This window comes from Danio rerio, chromosome 10 (genome assembly GCF_049306965.1).
Source record: "Danio rerio strain Tuebingen ecotype United States chromosome 10, GRCz12tu, whole genome shotgun sequence".
NCBI classification, from domain to species: Eukaryota; Metazoa; Chordata; class Actinopteri; order Cypriniformes; family Danionidae; genus Danio; species Danio rerio.
In genome coordinates, this window is record NC_133185.1 from 21,715,001 (window position 1) to 21,738,393 (window position 23,393).

General features: G+C 33.7%; 1 protein-coding gene across 22 annotated transcripts in view; it reads left to right on the forward strand.

Annotated features, from left to right (window-relative positions):
• The window catches only part of unc13bb (unc-13 homolog Bb (C. elegans)), a 150,496-nt gene that overhangs the window by 802 nt on the left and 126,301 nt on the right, over positions 1-23,393 (forward strand). For all 22 annotated transcript variants that reach the window (XM_068223933.1, XM_068223934.1, XM_068223935.1 and 19 more), the window contains exon 2: positions 14,424-14,453. In XM_068223933.1, the coding sequence (XP_068080034.1) occupies positions 14,424-14,453 (30 nt within the window). The remainder of the gene's footprint in view (positions 1-14,423; positions 14,454-23,393) is intronic.

Consider the following 23,393-nt stretch of genomic DNA (forward strand, 5'->3'; position numbering starts at 1 on the left):
TTAACCATTTTGGCCTTGGACATAATATAGTACTATAGCTATTTATGAAGTTTTCGTTTTCAAAACTGATAACTTATTGTTATTTATTTTCATAAATCACTTTAGGTTTTAAGTTTTAAATAAAATCAGGATTTATTAAAATAAAAGTGGTGCAATCTGTTTTTGTAAATGGACTGTATTATGAAATTATTTTTATATAACATTGATTATTGTTACATGTTTAAATGGTATGCGCTTTGTGTGTTAGCACTTTGAGTTTTAGAAAAGCGCATTATAAATAAAATGTATTATTATTATTATTATTATTATTATTATTGCTATTATTATATATGCTTGTACTTGTTAAATATTTTACAGTGTACGCAAACACACAAACATTAAATAACATAAAATTTATATAATGTTTTCTAATTTTATTTATTATACATTTTAAAAGTAATGATGAATAAATAGATAATATATTTCTAAACATAATAAGTATAAAAATTAAAAACCATGTATTTTTCAAGTGCTTTTATTTTCATTTGTGAGTCACTGAATAAACGTGTCTGCTAAATGAATAAAGGTGAATATAAAAATAAACACCTTTATAATCTTTGTGAAATCACTGAGTTATTAATTAAAACCAATTTTTGTTAAATATAATTTTTTATATGCTGTATTCTGTAATCAGCAGTCTCTCATCAGACGTAATTGAAGGAAATCAGATGAAATGCTCTGTGTGTCACCTGCTCCCAGACTCCTTCAGACATCAACATACTCCTTTTATCTCTGGTCACTGGCTAATGGCAGACCAGCATCCCCATCATTTCCTTTCTTTCTTATCAATGCTCAATCTGCTCCAGTGTCAGTGCTGGCTTGGCTGTCTTTGGTGAAAGTGTCTGGTTAATGTCTGTGGTGCACTCTTTACTTGAAGGCTGAATGGGGGTGTGGGGAAAAACGGACCTGTACACTGATTGCTCCTCAACATTTACATATATATGAAAAAGCGCAGACAAATGTCATTTAAACAGGGATTGTGCTTTCTGACAAAATAATAGACTCATGAAACAAAAAAAAAAACAAAACAAAAAAAAAAACTAACATTCACTACAATAGGAGCAAATCATATTTAGGAGTGGTTTAGATTCAAAGTCTCAGTTTACACCTCTGGTATTGTATTTTTGTTAATCTTCACAAGTGGTTTTCACTAAATACATGTGCAAATGAGGTCCTTAATTCTTATTTTTCTCTGCTTGTGAGCATATCCAGAGGTATTTTTTGTGGTCAAATGAATTTAAACAGCAATCAGGGCACATCGAATCCATGTTTTGAGAAAATGCACCAAAATAAGGTATCCATACCTCATTGCCATGTACTAAAGCCATCAGATTTGATTTTTATTTGTTGCCTTTTTACCCACTCATAGGCTGCATAACATGGGTTTGTTGAGTCGACTGTTCCATCATACAAGTGTGGCAAAATAAGAGGGAAGGGAAAATCCAAACACAATAGCCAAAAGGACTATTTGAACACACCGTAATACCAGGTGGTAATGTATCTTACTTAAAATGCATGTAAATATCAGCTGGATACAGAGGAATGTTGCAGTTATGATTGAATGGATTAATGGATTAAAAAATAATTTATTGTCAGGGATGTCAGTTTAAAAAACATTTTTTTTGTTTGATATTTTGTCTGATTCTCATGGTTTGGGGCTCACCCTACACATATTGTGACCCATTAGATCTGAAAATAATTCATAAAATATTCATGATGATATTGCATTATTGCACATTATTTATTTATAATTTTAATATATTATATTTTAAAACAAACATCTTTTAAACAAAAAATCCAATTGCTGTTCAAATATACTTTACTTATATTTATATTTTAGTTTTCTTTCATAATTTTTTTTTTCACATATTTTTCTTTCCCATCTTGTTCACATAAAACATCTGTAAGCTTTTATTTTGGCAGGCAAGTATACATCCATGATTTTACACAGTGTTACATTTATATGAAATGCAGCTTGATATACGGTGAATTTATTTGACATAGGGCCCTTTCATACACCCGTTGTAATAAGTCGCAAGATGTGTCTCACTGATGTGTTGCTATTTTCAGCCCAATGCTACCTTAATTTTTCCATGTTCCACCAGGTTTTTTTAAATAGCAAATCCATTTGTGCCACTTTTTGGACTCGTATGTGGACTCATATTTTTTTTGTTTAATTATGACAACTTTCTTTTGTATAATGTTATTTTTATTAGTAGTATAATTTATTATATGCATATTTATTTTTGTTTTATTAAAACAAGCTTAGATATGTTCACCTGTCTGGATTTCAACCATTTGGGGCATATAGGACATTTTGGATATAGCTCTGTTTTTTTACCACACTTCGTTATTATTGCTCATTTATTCATTTGCTGGTTTAAAAAAAGTTTTGAAACAAATCTTTGCGCTAAACAAACTAAATTCATTATTTAGGCTAATGGATGTCTGTGCGTACAACCCTGTTTCCTTATTCACAAAAAGAGAGAAATAGAAAGTGAAAGTAAAGGCCAAATTCTTTATCCTTGTGCTGCAGATGCTCTGTTTAACATTTTTTTTGTTTGTAAAGCGTTCAGTTTTTACACTTACAAAGTCCTCCATGTAAATAGCAAATGCGCCATGGCGCAATGCAACTGACTCTTAAAGGGAATGGGAGATGAGACTCTGACTAAAACGCAACTTTGTAAACTTGTCTTCTATGAATCACAGTGACCATGAGGTTTTTAAAGGAGTGGTGTTGCATTTGGTTTGATTTAACAACAGCAGACTTTCCTTGCTTGCTGACAGGAAACCATGCAGGCCTTTTACTACCCCCATCACCTCCTTTCCTCAGGAACCTTTGTTAATCTAGAGTGGCATAAGTGAAGTTATTCAAGTAAAACAGAGAGTCAGTAGAGACAAGCAGATTTGCACATATACAGTAACACTTGCAGACAAAAACATGTTGAGGATCTCCAGACAAGTCAATTATTCAGAGAGAGTCAAAGTAAATGCTTGTGCAGGAACCAAACTACTATCAAATTTGAGTGCGTCTCACAAGAGATTGTTTTTCTTTTTTGGTTTATAATTTAAATGTTCTAAGCCTTTTTTATACCAATTTAAAGTGTCCTCAAATGTCCCTTTTACTCACACAAAAAGTGTTTGCAGTTAAAGTTTGAATTCGTTGGAGGAAAACCGGTTGTAGAAATCTGCATGGTTTCAATTGTGCTGTAGTTTCCTCATTGTTCTTCTTTGTTAGTATAACTGGAACTAGATGATTTCAGGATTTGGATTTACATGAACAGCATTTAGGACACCTTAAAATAAAATGTTACCACAAGTAAAAAAAAAAAAAAAAAAAGAATAAAGATAGAAAAGTGTGTTACTAGTTGAAGGTCACAAGTTGACAAAAAGATCTGTTTATCCTAAAAAAAAAACATATCGTCATCTTATAATTATAAGGTTCTTTTTGACATTTTTGTCAAAATTGAGTTATACATATTCTTATTAAATGACAACTTATTCACATTATCGTATATTTTTATAAGATGTTTACATTTTAAACTTTTTTTTTAAACGGATGTTACACACATACTCTTTTCTATGATGCAAAGACTTTGAAGCTCAATATCTCAAAATTATTCAGAACACAGATACAACTTTATAATTCGAAGGTGACAATATATTGACATACATTATACAAATAGGAACTGTATAGAAGAAAATTTTGGCAGTTTTAAAACCTTGACCTTTCCAAACCACAGTATACCTTGAAACCGGTTGTCATCCCATGCCTATGTGGAAGTCCTAGTTAATGCATCTAGCTCTATAGAGATCTGGGTTTGTCTTGGCAAAGCTTATTTAAAGGTGGTGATCCTACATTTAGCAAGAAAAGACTGTCTGCCATGCTGAGATGACAGAAGGTAGAGGTAGAGTAAAATGTCATCAGCAAAGCAGTGATAGAAATGGTTTCTGAATAATAGATAGAGACAATAGTTGGTCTGACCACAGAGCCCTGAGACACACCAATGGATGTTGCGATTTGGACTTTTTACCCATCCAAGATGCACTGGAGGATTTACCTGAGAGAGGTAACGTGGGTTTAAAGTGTCACAGGTTCAGCAAGATGAGAACTGAAGGTTTAGGAGCTGCTTTTTCCAGTCTTTGAGCTCAACAACTGATGGCAAGGCATTACGGTACAATGGAGAGCTGCTGTCATTACATTTAAGATGTTTAAGGCAAAAGTTGTGTTTTATTAATTGAAAATTGTTGTAATTTTGATCAGATAATTCTTAATCAAAATAACATTTTATTTATTTACCTTTTATTCTTTTCAGGATTTTCAAATAAACAACCAAGACAATCAGACAAGCAAACAAACCCCAAGTGCTTCCAATTAAATAAAATGTACAAATGTATCTATTTAAAAAAAAAAAAAAAAAAAAAAAAACATAAACCAGAACTGTCTTAAAATAAAAATTCAACAGTTTAAGATACAACTAAAACAAACTAAAATACATCTAGGATCACAGTGCAGCAATGAAATAGCTAAAATGAATAAATGTTTTTAATTTGCATTCTTTACTACTCTTTACCAAACTGGTTTTCCCATTTGTTAGCAAGACATTAAAATAATAATAATAGTTATTTAATTTAATGTATGACAAAATACAGTACAGTCACATATTGTTTTATGAAGTTTATTAAGTAGTTCCGGTGGTTTGAAAGACCCACCCCCACTGACAAAGGTCCAGAATTTGCCTCATGCATGAGATCACTTGTCCTATTTTGACTGCTGACATCTTCATTTGTGGAAATAACCCATTAAAGGCTTTAAGACCATGCAGAATCTGACGTAAGTGAAGTCAACTTTCACTATTGACCTATGTGTTATTGTTAAATACAAAAATCATTTTACAAGTAACTTTTTTTCTAAATCTTGGACCTTATTCTTGAAAGAAAAAATTATCAATAAAAAGATGCAAAGTACCAAAAGCGGCCCATAGTAAAGTTAACTTTAATAATAATTAGGCTTTTGTTGTTATCTATGAATTTTCAAGCTCATTTTTTTTACAAGAGAGGCTAGAAAAAAATAGTGAAACTCTACATTATTATTATTATTATTATTAGTATTATGTTTTAATTGTTTATTATTCAAATGGCCAATTTCTGACTGAGGAAAGTTGAATGTGTCTGCCAGTTTTTTTGCCCAATAAATGACAATAGACTTTTCTTTTTTTTTGAATTATATGATTTTTTTGTTTTCACATTTCTTTAATCTAAATCTTTAGAACATATTTCTGGTACATTAAAAATTGTAGTTTTGATGATCACCAAGCTAGTTCAGCTAAAATAGTGCTTAAAATGTCATTAAATGTAGTATTTAAACCTCATAATTACATTCAAAATGGGATAAATAACTGCAAAAAAGTCAACAATTTGAGAAAAAAGAACCACCCCTTCACCAGGCTGCCTACAGGCCTGTTTTTTAAGTTTAATTTAATGCAGTCACCAAAAATTGACTTTTTGTCTTTGCGCCATGCATTTCTCTTTGTTTAATTTTGAACTGCACAAATAAAGTGCAGCCTGTGCTTAATTTGGAGAACATCTTGAAAGCTCATACAAACACCGTTCCCAGTTATTAGGGAGCAGTGAACATAAGCTTCTTTCTTCCCTTCCTAGTGCAGGTTTGGTTGCATGAACGGAGCACAGTTTGTTGCACATCTTCCTCTGTAATGTATTATCTGTATTTAGACTAACCTAAGAAGCGTTCTGGCCTTTCTGACTCACCGTCTGCCTCTTTCATCAGGGTTTTGTTTCCTTATTTATTGCTCTTCAGACAAAAGGTGCATCTCCATGGTGATGTCATTACACACACAAATGAGCCGTTTTGATGTGAATACATTATACAAACACACACTCTATGCTCATATGGGGTCAGATGGACGTGCGTTTTGTTACTGTTACCACTTTGGCCCTGTCTCTATAGACCTGTATGTTGGGCTTTGAAAAATAATTTAATTGCTGCACGTTTGCTGACATTTATCAGATCGTCTTTATTATAGTCATATGGGCTGCTGTTCTCCTGTGGTCACTATGTTTAATTAAAAAGATAAAGGAGTTATTGAACAGGCGGCTTTGTATTCGTTTGTGTTGATGGATTGTATTTATGAAGCATTGCATGGAGGGCCGAGTTTTACATCTCTAATGCTATCACTTGCTGCTTACTCATTGTGACCCCTGATGTAGGAGGTATCTCATAATGCAAGTGTGCTTAAAACATTTATGGAAAAGCAGAGAATACATTTGGATATAGTTGTTCTGCTGTTTTGCAGAATTAATTACATTAGGCACAGAAGAAATCACGTGATTATTGGCCAAATATCAAATCTCTTTATATGTATTGGTTTTATTTATTTTGCTCTACTTTTGTGCTTGTAGCTTTGCTGGCTTAGGCATGTCATCCATATATAAAGATGGCTCTAAATTTGATAGTAGTTGAAGGCAAATCCCTGTCTTAATAAGATGCAAATGTTACTAGTTGTGCAAAATTAGAAAATCTCATTAAACTTTTTTTTTTCCACTTGGAATGTTCAAGATAAAATAAATAAATTCCCTGCAAACAATTGTTGTATATCAGAAAAAAAATTATTTGTGTCTAATGTTTTAAATGGGAAATTGTACCATATTTAATTTGATAACGATTAATTTGATTGATTATACAACGAAGAATATGCAGTAATGTTTTACATTTGATTGTACATTTACTATATACCTGAATACAAATTGATTTCTCTGGAAAACAATAAAATGCTGTTTATTTAATTTATATTTTTTATTTATTGAATTTATCTATGCTTGTAGATTGTTTATTATATTTTATACACTCCTGTAAAGAATTATCCCAATCTATCTAAAAGTATAAATTCTTTCTAATTAATTATTCAACTCATCTAAAATTGTATTCATTGTAATTGTAAATGTAAAATTGTATTCATATCACAATATGTATTGCAAAAAAAAAAGTCCAATATCATGCAGCCCTAATTTTATACCTAATTTTTTGAATATATGAACATTTTTATGCATTTATGAATGTATTATATCATCTTTGTGTCAAATTACAAAAACGAATTATCGTGTATGCAAGGTGTTTCTAATGCAGCATCTATGGGGCTGAAAGTAAATTTGATGTTGTTCTTTCCTCTGGCTGCCGGCATCAGTCTCGCACAGTTATTTTCCTTTTTTTAAAAGTCTTGATAACACCATTGTGGAGTTTTTTCTTTTATTATTTCAGCAAATAGGATTGTAAAAAAATTATTTGTTGTACTCTATGATTTACTTCGCTCTAAGTTTACGACACCTTCTGCTACTGAGAAACCCAGAAATGTGAAAAGGCACTATAGAGCCATCTTTTATACATTTGTCCATCGGTTAGTAATTCAAGTCTTTTGTGAAAAGTAAAAGAAAAAATTCTTTCAAAATGCATTTTCCAAAAACTTCCAAAGAGGATCTATGATCTAGATATGCCAGTAATTATCAGATTTCTGAAGCAAATGACAGATTGACTGTATCGGAAAAGATGCATCGTAAATAGGTCATATCATATTCAATACAGTTTATATAATTTTTCACCCCAAAATTTTAAATCCGTTATTAATTACTCACCCTCATATTGTTCTAAACTCTAGACTGCTGTTTGTGTTCAGAACACAAATTTAGATAGTTTAGATTAAATCTGAGAGCTCCCTTATCCTCCATGGACAGCAACGGTCATTCATATGTGGTCATATTTCTGACTTGATTTGAAACTAATTCTTTGATTAAGAATGTAAAAATGTTAAATAAATATTACTGAAATATAGCATTTTTCAAACCTAATGAATACAGGTCATACATAAAATACTGCTAAATAAAATGCAAAATGTAAGCATTGTGCTTTCAAGATCGCAACTTTTGCACAACGCTGTAATTAATTTTTATGTCTGCATCTAAATAAAAAGGTATAATATTGCCCTACTTGCCCTAATATTGCCTTATAAATTATGAAAAAAATTACCGTAAACTATGTATTTTGTGACACCACAGTATGAACAATATAATGCATATGTAAAGCTTTTTATTTATGTTTAATTTAGTTTATACAATATATACTATATTGTCATATTGCAAAGCCCTGTTGCAGTATATAGAGGCCTTGGGGGGGTTTTGAACAACATGATGATGAGTAATTAATAAAAGAATTAACTTTTTTAGTTGAACTGTCCCTTTAGGTAAGGTAAATGCACCAAGCTAAAAGCTTGTTTTAATTTAAATGTCAGAAGAAATGTCATTTTCAAAAGATTTGAATGTGACTGGTTTATTAGTAGTGCTCCAGAGGTATAGAGTGCGAGTGTGTCTGCCGGTGAGGAGTGCTGGACTGAGTGGGGGGGTTGTGAATGTAATCCTCTGGCCATCTGTTGCTCTGTCCGTTCAGTCATCCAGCTTCTGCAGGGTCGAAAGTGAATGATACACACCAGCAGTCACACTATGACGCATCGATTCCACTTTCTGCTTAATGCACAGCATTTCCTGCTTTACCTGGTGTTTTTTTAAAGAGCTCAAGAAGTTGCAGAGATAATCCCAGAATCACTTTTGTGGATTATATATCATTTAGCTATTTTTAGTAAGCTTTTATGCATAGAAAGCAACGTTATGCCATAAGGCTGCTTGAGCAGTATGATATACAAAAAATATGAACAGAGCAGATATGAAAATGAGCAGCATGTGTTTGGTGGCTGTCACAGAATCGACAGTAAATTAGGAAGAGTCTCAGAGCGACAACCACTTATTTTGTAACTAACACAAAACAATGGTTTGAAGGTGTTTACTGGCCAGAATTTTGGTTTTGTTTTTTTCTGGAAAAAAAGCTTTGGTAAGCTGTTGTCATGAAATAAACCCTAAATAACATTAGTTTCAACTTGATTGTGTTCAAAATAGCATGCATGTTTGTTCTTCAATTTTGCTTGACATAAATTAAAAGTAGTGCTGGGCTAAGATTAATATCATCCAAAATAAAAGTTTGTTTTGACATAAGATAATGTGTGTATTATGTTTATTATGTACAGTTGAAGTCAGAATTAATAGCCCCCCTTTTGAATTTTTTTCTTTTTTAAATATTTCCTAAATGATGTTTAACAAAGCAAGGGAATTTTTACAGTATGTCTGATATTTTTTCTTCTGGAGAGTCTTTATTTGTTTTATTTTGGCTAGAATAAAAGTGGTTTTAAATTTTTTTTTATAAACCATTTTAAGGACAAAATTATTAACCTCTTTATGCTACATTTTTTTGACTGTCTACAGAACGAACCATCGTTATACAATAACTTGCATAATTACAACCTGCCTAGTTAACCTAATTAATCTAGTTAAGCCTTTAAATGTGGGCAAACTCTTCAGCAGGATAGCGCTTATTCTCATACTTCAGCCTCCATATCAAAGTTCCTGAAAGCAAAGAAGGTCAAGTTGCTCCATGATTGGCTAGCCCAGTCACCAGGCATGCACATGATTGAGCATGAATGATAGAGGAGGCACTGAAGATGAATCCAAAGAATCTTGATTAACTTTGGTGCTGCGTCCCAGTCCGCATACAATCCGTACTAAATAGTATTTGAAAATATGATTAGTATGTCCCAAACCATAGTATGTTGAAAAGACTATGCCAGAGGTGCCCGGATGGTTTGCTATTTCCGGTAAAAAAATAAAGTGTGGAAGCGTCCATACTCTTACCCCTGATATTGCCCACAATACATTGCGCATTAGACAGGAATTTGATCAGAACTACAAACGCGTGAGAAAAGTGTAAATTAACTACAAACATGATGGACGCGAGAGACCAGCTGTCAAGTAGAGAGGCTTCGGTATAGATGTTTGAATGACTGTTAGTCAATATCTAGCCCACTGGAAAATATTTAAATCACACTATCTGTGTTATATTTGATCTGCAACAATATTACTGGACTTGTATAAAAACACGTTTGGATGTCTGAACGTCTGAATGCAGAATTATCAGAAGACCTGAGATTTCTCTGCATGAAAGACTTGTGAATGGGAGATTAACCTGCTGTTGCTTCTCCAATAAGGTAGGAAATTAAATACGACAGAAATGTGAATGGTGTGTGGATGATTGACAGTGGCATAACTAAGTAACACAACGATCTGTTAAAGAGGATGTAGTCTGTCCCATAGCTTGCATACTCTTCAATTGCACTCTCAAAAGTACAAAAATTTCCTTCACAAAAAAAGTACATACTTTTAGGGCGTAGTATAAGTACGCGAATTGGGACGCAGCATGGAAGACCTGCAAGAATGCTTTATTTGCCATTCCAGATGACTTTATAAATAAGTTATTTGAGTCATTTCAGGGATGTATGGATGCAGTCCTCCAGGCTCATGGCAATCATAATTATTTTAATAATAATATAATTATTTCTGTTAAATGGTAAGACTATTGTCCAAGTCGGAACTTTCTGACCTATTTAAATAATCAAGGCATGATCATATTTTATTTTTGTAAAATAAGCCTAATCTAGAGGTCTTTGCCATTCATTTAAGCCACTTCTGATACCATGTGATCAACTAGAAGTCAAGTTATTATTTGTTGTTCCTAAAACTTGGATAAGCAACAAGACTTTTTTCAGGTAGTGTAAACTTGAGGACGTCAGGCTTCTTAAATGCACTACAAATAAAGTTTCTGTGAAGCTCATTTACTCGCTCTATCACAGGAAGGCTTAAATCTAAACTGATAGCATCACTTTCCTTTATTGGCACCCACAGTAATAAGTGACAATGAGATTCCACTGACACAGTGACCCATACCCTAAGGCCTCAATAAAACTCTAGCAACGGTTTCCGCTCGGCTAGAAATGTGGAAAATGGTCACTCACTCAGATATCTCTGGTATCTCGCTTACTTCCAAAGAAAAACACCAGAGAGTGATTGTTCATCATGTTTCTTGCACTCATGTTTCTTAGTACTTTGTTATCCTCTGTTTTACTCTTAACATCACCATGTCTCACGAGATGTTTGTCCGCTACCTCCGATTTCCAGTGAGAGGTTACAGCAATATGCGTTCATAATCCACTGTGATGTCTTGCAGCCTGGCATCCAATCCCAACATCCATCTGGCATATTCATCTAGCACACAGGGCTCAAGCAGCTATCAGAAGTAATCTGCTCTAAATCACAGCGCAATCCCATAATAGTTATTGTATGGCTCTGTGGCCAAAGTCTTACACAGAAACAAGAGTATTGTTCAAAACGTCAGATTTGTTTTCCAAACAAAAAACGTGCAAGGATTCCGCAATCATTTTTTTTTCTGCTCTACAAACCTTTTTATGTGCTTATTTGTGTTATACGTTCTTTTTTTGCTTGTTTATTTTGTTTACTATTATTATTCTGTTATAGTTTATTTAAGTTTATAACTAAACCTTATTTTATTTTCTTTATTACGCAGCAAAAGTAATGGGTTTTAAAAAACATTTTCAAATGTCATTTTCATTTTAACAGTTGTTTCAAAGACAAATCAATACAGCCATATTGACAGCAAACTCCAGTACTCCACTACATGTATCTTTACGTTCATTCCTTTTTTTCCCTTCAGCTTAGTTCCTTTATTTATACCCCCAACTTATACAGCATTTGTTTTACACAGCTGATGCCCCTTTAGCTGCAACCCTATACTGGGAATCACTGTCACATACACTACGGCCACTAATTGAATTAATTCTGTGACATGTCATTTAGTCACATGTATTTGAACTGTGGAGGAAACCCACGCGAACGCTGGAAGAACATGCAAACTTCACACAGAAATGCTATCCAGGATTCGAGCCAGCAGTTGCTGTGTGGTGACCATAGACTGTAAAATACATGGACGTAGTATCCGTGACGTCACCCATACGTTTCTGAAGAGCGCAAAAGAAGCCACAAGTAGGCGTGGCCAACCGTCGCCATTTTGTTCACACGTCATCCCACTCACAGCGGGATACCAAACAAGGGCAAAGAGGCGGAGAGTGAGCGGAGCTACACACACCTGCTGGCATTTTGCTTAGACCTGGCTTAGACACACTTTACTTTGGGAAAACGCTAAATACTATCACATGTGACTCGTTTGTATTCTGGCCATGTGCTTGGCTGTACACTATATTAATAAAGTGTTTAGTCTTTTAAAAACACTGCTGTAATACATTGAGCCAAGTGTTGTTCTTATGATGTTTTCCTACAGGTGGAATACGCAAATTACTTCCAAACGCTTCAGATATAGTCTGTGTTAGTAAATGTAGGACTATTGATGAAATTTAGCATAACACTCTGACAACACTTCAGATGACTGTTCTACAATCCACATCTAATCAGTCTGTCAGATTCTGCAGTGCATTACAGCTCTAAAGAACATTATAAAAGATAAATGATCTTAAATAAAACAAATACATTTACAGAGATGGTGTATAAGTGTATAACATTACTCACATGGGAAACGGAGGCCACGTGAATGGTTTGTGAGCACAGTTAAGTGCACACAGCATCCCATATCATCTGATAATTGCAGGAAATAATCCCAAAAGGCAACTGACTGTGTAAAGCCACATAAAACAAATACGTTGATGAATATGCCGAAATCAGTGGCTAATTGTCAGCTGAGGTGAAGTGATGGCGACAGCGAGACCTAGCTGTCAATCAAGTGGCCGTGCCCTTATTTATGCAAACTTGATATAACCTAATATAAATAACCCCCTCACATTGGTCATCAAGGGTAATATTAGCTTTATGAAACAAAATCGTTTTTTGTACCAGGCTGTAAACACCTTTTTTCTGCTGTAAAGTTGGCCATTCTAACAGTGGGCTTAATTGAATTTTGCTCTATTATGGAGCCAGGACTAGCCGATTTTTTATGAATTGCAGTTTCAGTTACTTCCGTATTAGCCTCCCGAGGGAGAGCGGGAGGTTTCCGTTTGGTGGTGGCAGTACTTACCACTGAGCTACCGTGCCGCCTATTTCTATTTGTTTAGCTAGAAAGTATTCACATTTTAACATGGAATTGGATATATTTGAGCCATCCATCCAATCAGTAAAATATGTGAAAAAACTCCTTGTAGGTTAGTGCGAGATAACTTTTTCTTAAGCAAATTCTTAATACGTTTAAAATCTTTTAACGTTCTGGTCTGATTTATATAAAAAACTAAACTAAAATACAACAATAAACAATGATTGAATTATTTAAAATGGGGGATATTGTGATTATATATTTTCCCATATTAAACTCAGGACTACAGTTGTGCCATTAAAGGGGTTTCAGAAATGGTGGTTACCAAAATAAAGAATAACACTTTTTGGATTGACTTCGATTGAATTCTTAAAGCCATAGTTCACCTAAAAATTCTGCCATTTAAAGGGATAATTTACTCAGAAATAAAAATCCTGCCATCAATTACCCAGCTCCCACTTATTTCAAACCTTTTGAAATTTTTGAGTTTCTTTATTATGTTGAACGCAAAATAAGATATTTTGAAGAATGTTGTACTGGTAGTCATTGAATTTCATAGTATTTGTTTTTCCTACTTTTTTAAATATTGTATTTTGTTTTCAACAGAAAAAAAGTCTTAAAGATTTGGAACCACATGAGGGAGAGTAAATAGTGAGAAATTTTTGATGAACTATCCCTTTTGATAACTCTTGTCATTCCAGACTCACAATAGTTTTGTTCATGTTTATACAAATTAGGATATTTTTATGAAATACAAGAGCTCTTTGGTCCTCTATGGACAGCAAGGGTCCTGAAAGAAACCAGGTACACCATCAAAACAGAATATTTATCTTCAGTTGTGCACACAGAACCATAAATAACGATTTTATTAAACACTTTCTTCTCTTCACAATCATTATTTTTGTTATGTTGTGCACAGAAGTATTATTGTAACTTCAGAAAATTATGATTGAACCACTGATTGCATGGAGTTTCAGGACCCTTGATGTTGTCTTCATTTGTGTTCTAAAGATGAATATAGGTCTTAGAGGTTTGGTAGGATGTAAGGGTGAGTAATTAATGAAAGAAAAATATTTTTTGGGGTGAGCTATCTCTTTATACAGCAAGAAAACCAACTAAAGAAAGTACAAAAAGCATATCTTGTCCACCCTATGATTTTTCTTTATCTTTAAAACATGAATTAATATTTTTTTTAGAAATGTCTCAGTCCTTCTGTAATTCATAGAAAGGTTAGCGTAACAAAAAAGGATTATGGTGAATCTTTTTTTTTTTTTTTATAGTGTTTGAACTTTAACACATGCGTTGTACATTATGAAACCCATGCAATAATACTGCCATTATTCTTTCTTTCTAACCAATTTCTCTGTTGTTTTTCTTTCAGTTAAGAAAGCCAAACTGCAAGGGCCTCTGGGTAAGCAAATTCTTACATGTATTTTTGCTGTTCTAAATGCAATTCAAAACACAACATTTGCTTTTCCCCTGGCCATGAAAATCCTATGCAAATCTTTTAGGTGTTATCGTTATTTTATAATGTGACATTTTGTTGATTGGTTGGTTTGTTTTTACTTTAATTTGTTTTTACCTTAAAACAACATATTGTACACAAAAGTGGTTTAGAAGCCTGAAAACACAATTTGGAACAACACATTTTAAAGTTGACATTTTGTTTGCAACTGAAAGTGTTTGGATAGATAGATAGATAGATAGATAGATAGATAGATAGATAGATAGATAGATAGATAGATAGATAGATAGATAGATAGATAGATAGATAGATAGATAGATTGATTGATTGATTGATTGATTGATTGATATGTTTTTTTATGCACATGTGCATTATAATGACTTCAGTCTAAAGGCAGGAACAAGAATTGGCAACCAAAACACGAAAATTTAACTACAGGCCATTCGTGCGCAAATGCTTAGCGTTTTTTTTTTACAAATAATTGGAGTAAATAATACTTTTTTTTTAAACATGTTTGCAGATGTATATTTATATTTTTGTTATTCCTACATAATCGTCTGCATGCAATACTTTTCACAAATTCATCATTTCACATTACAATTAATCTCCCTTATATCCTTGAAGAACACAAGCTCACTGTGAAGTCATGAAGGTTTGGCTTCATTTGATAATTGATTCTGTTCTTTCATCTTGTCTGAGTTCAGAGCTTGTGTGTCGTGAGCTCAGTGTGTAAGATCAGTGTAGGTTAAGCTCAAATCCCCACACTCCTCATCTGAAAATCCCCACGCTGTTGGCCTTCACATGGATCCTGTAAGCCACAATACTGTGTCCCTAACGTGTGTTTATAGTGCTGCAGTATAGTTCTTGGATTGTAATGGTTGTCTTGAATTTTGTTAGTTTGGATGACTGTTGGCGAGTGTTCAAGGGAGGTGTTAAGCTCAAAATATGTATGTAAATCTAGTGTTTTCTGCCTTAGGCGATGATCTACCCCTCTTAAAGGGACAGTTCACCTAAAATGCAAATTCTGCTGTTCAAAACATCCATTACTTGTGTTTATTCTCTGGACAACTAAATGTATATTTTTATTTCTATTATGATAAAATGCCTTAAAGGGATAGTTCACCTAAAACTGATTTGCTTACTTACCCATAATTATTCCAAACCTATTTACGTTTCTTTCCTCTGTTGAACACAAAAGACGATATTTTGAAAAAAGCTGTAACCACTGAGTCCCTTAGTGTTTGTTTTTCATACAATAGAAGTCTGTTTTCAGGTTTTCAGCTTTCTTCAAAATATCTTCTTCTGTGTTCAGCAAAATAAATAAACCCATAAAGGTTTGGAACCACTTGAGGGTGAGTAAAACGCTGAGTAAATAAACATGTTTGGGTGATCTATCCCTTTAATATATTTGGCCATACATAGTACAATGAAGCACATCAGAGCAGGGATCAAAATTAGATTTAGATTTTTAATGTCCAATGATTACAAAAAAACCCCAATTATCGAGATGAAATTACCTTAGCATCAAATTTCTCTTTCTTTCTGGGAGTCTGCGTTTGTTCCTCTGCAAAGCCCAATTTCACGTGGAGTAAATTTGTGTATGTACGTTTTGCTGTGCTTCATTTATAGGTGTAAAGGATTTAGTAATGTTTTTAAAAACACAAAACAAAACTTGTGATATTCACAACATATAAAATCTTTTTGCTCATGCTTTTCTTTGCCTTTCTGCGTGCCTTAATCTCCTCCCTCGCCTGCGTCAGACAACAGACAGACTTAAAGGAAGATCTCACGTAGCGTTTGTGAGAAATACTTCAGTAAGAACTTGAGTTACATGAGTATTTGTTGTGGAGTTGCATCGATGAGTCACACACAATGTTGTTACAAAATTCACGCACGCACACACACAGATACACAGCACTGGCGCACACACACACACACACACACACACACACACACACAGACAGACAGAGCACGCGTTTAACTTTGCACTCTTTTTGCATGCAAATGTGACTGTATACAGGTTAATCTGCACTGCTGTATGGATATGTTATGTTAATGTACAAAATAAAATTGATTTAATGTCTACAAACTGGGATTGAAGCATCTTCCTTTATAATTGTTCTCATCCGCGGCTGTGCTGATGAAGTAAAGCTAAAGTAAATCGCTGTACTTCATTACACACATGCACTGTTTTAAAACATTTTAAACGTGAAACTTACTCTTGATCACGTTTGATGATGATTGATGATCCTAGCAAACTGAACAGACCTTTTATTCCTGGTTGCTTTTGTGCACGTCCAGTCATGTTGATATGATTTTACATGCGACTACCGTGACATGTTAATACACAGCTGTCAATCAATTCAGTGGGTAGGGGGACCACACTCCTACGTCAAGTTGCGGTCGGTCTGAAAACCGCTCCAATTGGTCCTCTATTTTCATGTTGTTATTTTGAAAAAAAGGACTGGGTGTTTTTATATCACCTCAATATGACGGTCTATACACTATACTTGCACATATGTCTGTCCAAACAACTTGAAAGGTAGATTTTTCATCATAGGTGCCCTTTAAATAAATCAATCAAAAGTCTCATAGTCTTGTGGCTGTTTTATATAATCTTATAACCTTATAACCCTTTAAAAAAATCATGAAATAAGTACAATGATTACAATATTGACCAAAATTATCATGATTATGATTTTTCTTTCATAGTCTCCAGTCCTACATCAGAATAAGGCGGCACAATTATAAAAAATTTGATTTTTTTCAGAAAAATATAAAGATAGATGACTTAGTTTTTCTGTGATCTACTGTACAATATACAACCATACAAAGTGCTTGAATTGTTATTTCTTCCAGTTTAACATAAAGAAAACATCCAATATATATATATATATATATATATATATATATATATATATATATATATATATATATATATATATATATATATATATATATATATATATATAATATATTTTTTTTTTTACCCGATTAAATAAAATATTTTTTTTACCCAATTAAAAATAAATAGAATTATATGTATTTTGGCTGTTCGTAGTAATTTTCCTTCAGCTTATTCCCTTATTTATCAGGGCTTGGAATGAAGCAGCAACTATTCTGGCATATGTTTAACACCGCAGATGCCCTTTCAGCCATAATCTAGTACTGGTAAACATTTTTTCTGAATTATCAGTGATAAAAATAAATCCCTATCCAAAAAACTTTTGACTCTCATCAGAAGTAAGAATTTTGAACCCGACTTCATCCAACATTAAGGCTTTTGTGCTAGAAATATATGCAAATAAGTTAATATTTTATTAAACATTAAATAAACCAATCCAGAAATCTTCTAATACCAAAAAAATATTTTTTTGTTTTTATAACAAAACAACTGAGGAACTATGGTGAAAACTATTATTTTAAAGCCCTCTTCACCTGCAGAGTCTTGCAGTTTTAAGAAATAAAAAAAGGCAATTTCCTCACCATTTCGCAGACTCATGCGATTATAAACTTTTATACTATATTAAATAACTTTTTTTCTGTTGAACATAAGGTATATTTAGAAGAATATTGGCACAAAGCAGCCGTTGACATCTACAGTAGGAATAAAAAATATTATAGAAGTCAGTGGCAGCTTATTTTAAATAATTCTTCAGAATATCTTGTTTTGTGTTCAACAGAAGAAAGAAACTTAAACAGGCTTGGAACAAGTAAAGATGAGTAAATTTTATTTTTAGGTGAAGTATGTCTTTAATTTTTGCAAAGTTTATAATTTTAATCTCTTTAATCGTCTATTACTATGAGACAGCAAATCCAGCCTTTTTTGAAGGATTCAGCAGTCCTTCTCTCCTCATTGGACTCCTGAACACTCTTAACTCCGATCACACCCAATCCTGAATGTCCCAATCAGCCTGCGCCATCTCTTGAACAAACACCCATCAGCCTGCAGTGTGATGTCACCTCTATTGTGTCAGAGTGTAAACAGTGAATACGGCTGCGGCCTCTGTCTGTCTGTAACAGGTGGCCCTTTTGTGCTCCTGCGCTTGAGATTGTTTATTTTACCTCTCTAAAATCACTAAGAGTGTTCAGTTAGAGCCTTCTTTATGCTGTGGGCTATGTTGGTGTGAAATTGCTGGATTATGTTGGAGGATAATTTTGTTTTAGTGCTTGATAAATATGAGTAACTGCAAATGGAAATTCTGTCATTTGTGTGGTGTACAGCTTTCAGGAAATGTTTTATTAATGTTTAAACAGCTGTATAAGATTTTAAGGCTTATGAGACAATTTTTTGAGAATTTTTTTTTTATTTTTTGATTATTTAATAATAGGGCTGGGTGATAATTCGATATTGATAATTATCACGATATATAATTTTTCAATAAAACGATAATGACAGTTTGATAATTGTTTAATGATGTTTGCGCACTATGCGTAATGCTGCATGGGCATTTTGGAGCCTGCCCTTCCGGATAGCACACGCAGTACAGGTTTATAGCCATACAGTGTTAGTTGGACTTGGAGAAGAGAGAAAAAAAAATTGGTTAAAAAGGTCACAGACTTAAAACGTCAATAGACATCAGTCTGGTGGTACTTAGTGCAAGCCGACACAAAACAGAGCAACATGCATAGCAAAATGAGCAGACGAGTCATGTCATCAAAAGCAGGCAACACCACAAACCTGTTTCATCATTCAAAACAATACCACCCTCATAAAGATGCTAATAAAATTACAGACCCAAACAAGTGTTGGGAAACTAGTGCAAATACCTAGCAGAGTTTCAAGTCATCATTTTCCACAGAGTGAAGCATCATCCACTCGCAGTTGTTTAAGATGGGCACAAACTAAATATATATATTTCTTTAAAAAAGTATCTTTTTGCAACGAAATTCGTTTTGCTTAGTGTTTAATTTAAGTTTGATGTATTTTTGTTGGTCAGTTATCTACAGCATAAGCAAGAAGAACGAGTAACATCTGAGGTGAAGCAACAAGCAACAATATGATATGCTTTAGCACCAAAACAATCCATTAAACTATTTTCACGGTTTCATTTTAATTTATTAACGAAGCGCGGTTTAAGCAGCATGAGCTGGACAGTCTTTACAGGCTATTGGCAGCACTTATAGTTTTCTTAGATTACCTCGGAAGAATAAACTCGGTCTGAAGCATGCGAGCTCTCAAGCTCGCTGTATAAATGAAGACGCTCCCTACATGTCTCGCCGTGATGCGCAATTTATAAAATGAGTCTGCATAGGCCCATTAATGCCAGTCTGTCAGACAAGTTTGGTTAAAACATCCACGGATATAACGGAGATCTGCGCATAACAGGGTTTTATGCATTCCGCAACATGCGATGTCAAGAGGGTGACTGTATAATAAGGTAAACTGCACACACTTGATGATGTAATGCGTGGATGCGTCTCACAGCGCAAACTAAACTTTTAAATGGCCATGCTTAATCAGTCATGAATTAAAGCGTTATGACAATCAATAGATTATCAAGTAAATGTTAGCATCCCTAAATAAAATATATTAAAGGATATTTCACCCTAAATTCACCATACTTCCCATTAAAAGGAGAGTTAATCCAAAACTGAAAATTCTGTCACTCACGGTTTACTTGTTCCAAACTTGTTTTTTTTTTTCTGATGTTAATATCCAATAACTCGTAGGTAATGTCTTTGGTTGTTGAAAACTTGAAAAGTAAATGCTGAATAAAGGTTGTTATTTTTCTTATTAATTTATTTATATTGTCAGACAGCTAAAACATTTTACAAATGTGTTAAATCTGCTGCACAAAGAGATTTGCATGCTGTTAATCCCATAAAGTTGATAGATATAAAGATTGTAATATTTAATGCTTTGTTTATTCTCCACCAATAAACATGTAGCAAATTAATAATAATGTAGATTAACTTTGCACGCACATCTACATTAATAATCTGTAACAAATTATATTGTAGTTTAAAGTGCTTGCATATCTACATCATTATTACTGTAATAAATTAGCTCAAGGTTATTCTTCCTGCGCCTTTTCCACCGTCATAATGTTGTGAGTTATGATTTAGATTACAGTGCTCGCGTATCTTCTGGACCATTATACATATAGCAGATTAGCTTAACGGGAGGGAGATTCATTTGAACGGAGCTTCAAATGAATCGACTCTTTAGATCTGAACAAACGAATCGTCCATCGATGCTATCAAAATAAAAACCCATTAAGTTTGAGCAGGGTAACAAGATCGAAGTTTAAGATATTAGATTCATAAATATACACAGGCACCTTTCTTTATACAAAATTAAACTTTATTGTCTAATCAAACAGAAACTAACACCTAACACAAACACACATTCATACAAGTGTAGAGGAGAGTGAAGAAGGTAAAGTAAGAGAGGTTGAGAGGATGTAATGATGGTAAAACCTCTGAGTTTGCAAGAGCAAACCAAGCAAAACAAACATAGTCAAATTCAATATAACCCTTCTATTGTCTCTTTAGGGTTGAATTTAATTCACACCAGTTTAGATGTTTGAAGAAAGTGGGTACTTGCGGTCTATCCGAGATGTCCCTGTGGTTGAGCACGTGGTTCTGCTGGTTGTCCCTTTGTTCTCGCGAGGGTTGTCATAGGGTAAGTAGGTGTTTGAAGTTGAAGCGACAAAAAGGGCCAGTTGTGCTGGCCACTGATTTGCGACGCACTAACTTAACTAGACTCGCGATGGAAAATGAAGGAAAGAAGGATTTTGGGATGTGAAATGTCCAAGCTGTGCGATTAACCCTTTACGTCTGAGTCTCCGCGTGGTTTCTTGGAGGTTTCTCTGCTTAGGTCTCGTTCTTAGGTCGTTGCAGATGAAGAGGTTTCAGAGAAGGGAGTTGAGAGGAGAGTTCTTTCTGAAGAAGTTGCAGCGAGTTTGAAGAGGTTGAAGAGCTTGAAAACGTTGCAGGGAGTTTCAGAACCGAGCTTCAAAGCAGCGTGTTTCAAGAGCGAGAGTAGAGAGGGTTTCAGAACAGAGAGCGGGGTTCAAGAGAGAGAGGCGTAGCTTTGGACCCAAGCTTATATAGGGCGGGTTCGGATCCACCCTCCATGGAAAGATGACCAATTAGAAACTAACTTCCTTGAAACATGGGTTTATGGTGCTTTGTTCAAGGCAGAGGAATTTGCATAGGCAAATTTTTTTTGCAAATCAGGGCAGAAATGTTTAAGTCTCTTAAAATGTTAATATGTTGCGCTCGTATTAACATAAAATGTCAACGATCAATTAGTACAGCAAGTAAGCTTTACGAAAAGTCTAAACATGAACAGTATAAGAGCTTGTTTATCTTCGGTACAGTTAAACATTATATACAGAAGTATTAAAATCAAAATGTTAATACAAGAGCAAGGGAAACATTGCAAAACACATGATTACACATAAAGAGAGTAAAGTTTACATTAAAATAGTAGCAAGGAAACTTAAAGTCCTGAACCGTTCTTTGTTCAGTGCTGCATGGCACATTCCTTTTGGGTCGTAAATACCTTGGAATCAGGTTTCGAGTTTTCCCTGGGCATAAGTTGGCTCGCTTGTGGAAATAAAAGCAAAATAATTATGTGTCTGGTCCGCCATATTTGTTACAAGATTTTACGTTTATTGTGATATTATCGACATCGACCGATATGAAAAAATATCGTGATAATTTTTTGGCCATATCGTAAAGCTCTATTTTATAATGAGGAAAGATTAATAATGAGGACTTGAAACATAAGGAACATTGACATTTAAGCAGCATTGTTCAGTTATAGTATGTTAAAGGTCTATTAAATCAAAGTTCTTATAAAGCAAATAATTTCACTCGGCAGTTATCTTTGAAATGCCTCTTGGGCAGTATGCTTGAGCATTCTGTCTGAATGGGAAAACATCAAATTCACCAAAACTGTTTGTCAAACTTACAATTACATTACATATTTAGAACCACCTATAAAATCAAACAACTGTCTTATAAGTTTGGTTTCTAAAAGTTTGAATCAAACAAAATCGGCATATTTTCAGGTTGCTCAAGCTAATGCACATGCGCACTTGAAAAGAATGAGATCATGACACCAACTCAATTTATAGTCGTTCTATACATTATCATCGTCTGTATATTGATTGTATGATCGCTCTAGTTTGCTGAAGTAATCCACAACTTGGTCTTGATGGCAAATCTCCTCCAGTAATAACAGTGACTCTTTGTTTACAAGTTTATGGGTGTTTAAATAGTTGCTGTCATGTGATGTGCATTTGACAGGATGGACTGTATCTTGCATTCGTTTCATAATGATTACAAAACCAGAAAACATTTGTTTTCAAGTACACTTCTTTGATTTAAAAGCACAGATTTCCAGCTTTATATGGATATATTTCTCATATCTGTGAAGTAAATATTCACTGAGATTGGTACGTTTGTTGACTACAAAAAGCTGTTGAAAAAGCACACGTATGGTCCGAGCTTCTCCTCCAGAGAGATGTCAGTCTTTAGCGATTGATGATTGGCTCTTGTACTAGTAGGCAGGGTTTCATTCACCATATTGACTGTTACACTTTTCCCCATTAAAAACTATACGAGTGACACATGTTGTGTATTCTATAGTCTTTGATTAAATCCAATAACATCACAATTATTAAAAGTGTAAAGTATACTTTTTGTTTTTAAAACTGTATTTGTCAGACCTCAAAACATTGATTTAGTAAAGCTAAAATGCTGTACATTTATTGTATGCTTTTATCACATTATAAACCTGTATCCTGATTAAATTTATTTATTTTTCCCTACAGTACCAATTAAAGAATATTTAAGTACCTTTTAAATGGAAAACTGTTATTTAAAAAAAAATAACAACATTGTATTTTTTTTACTGCATAGATTTATCGA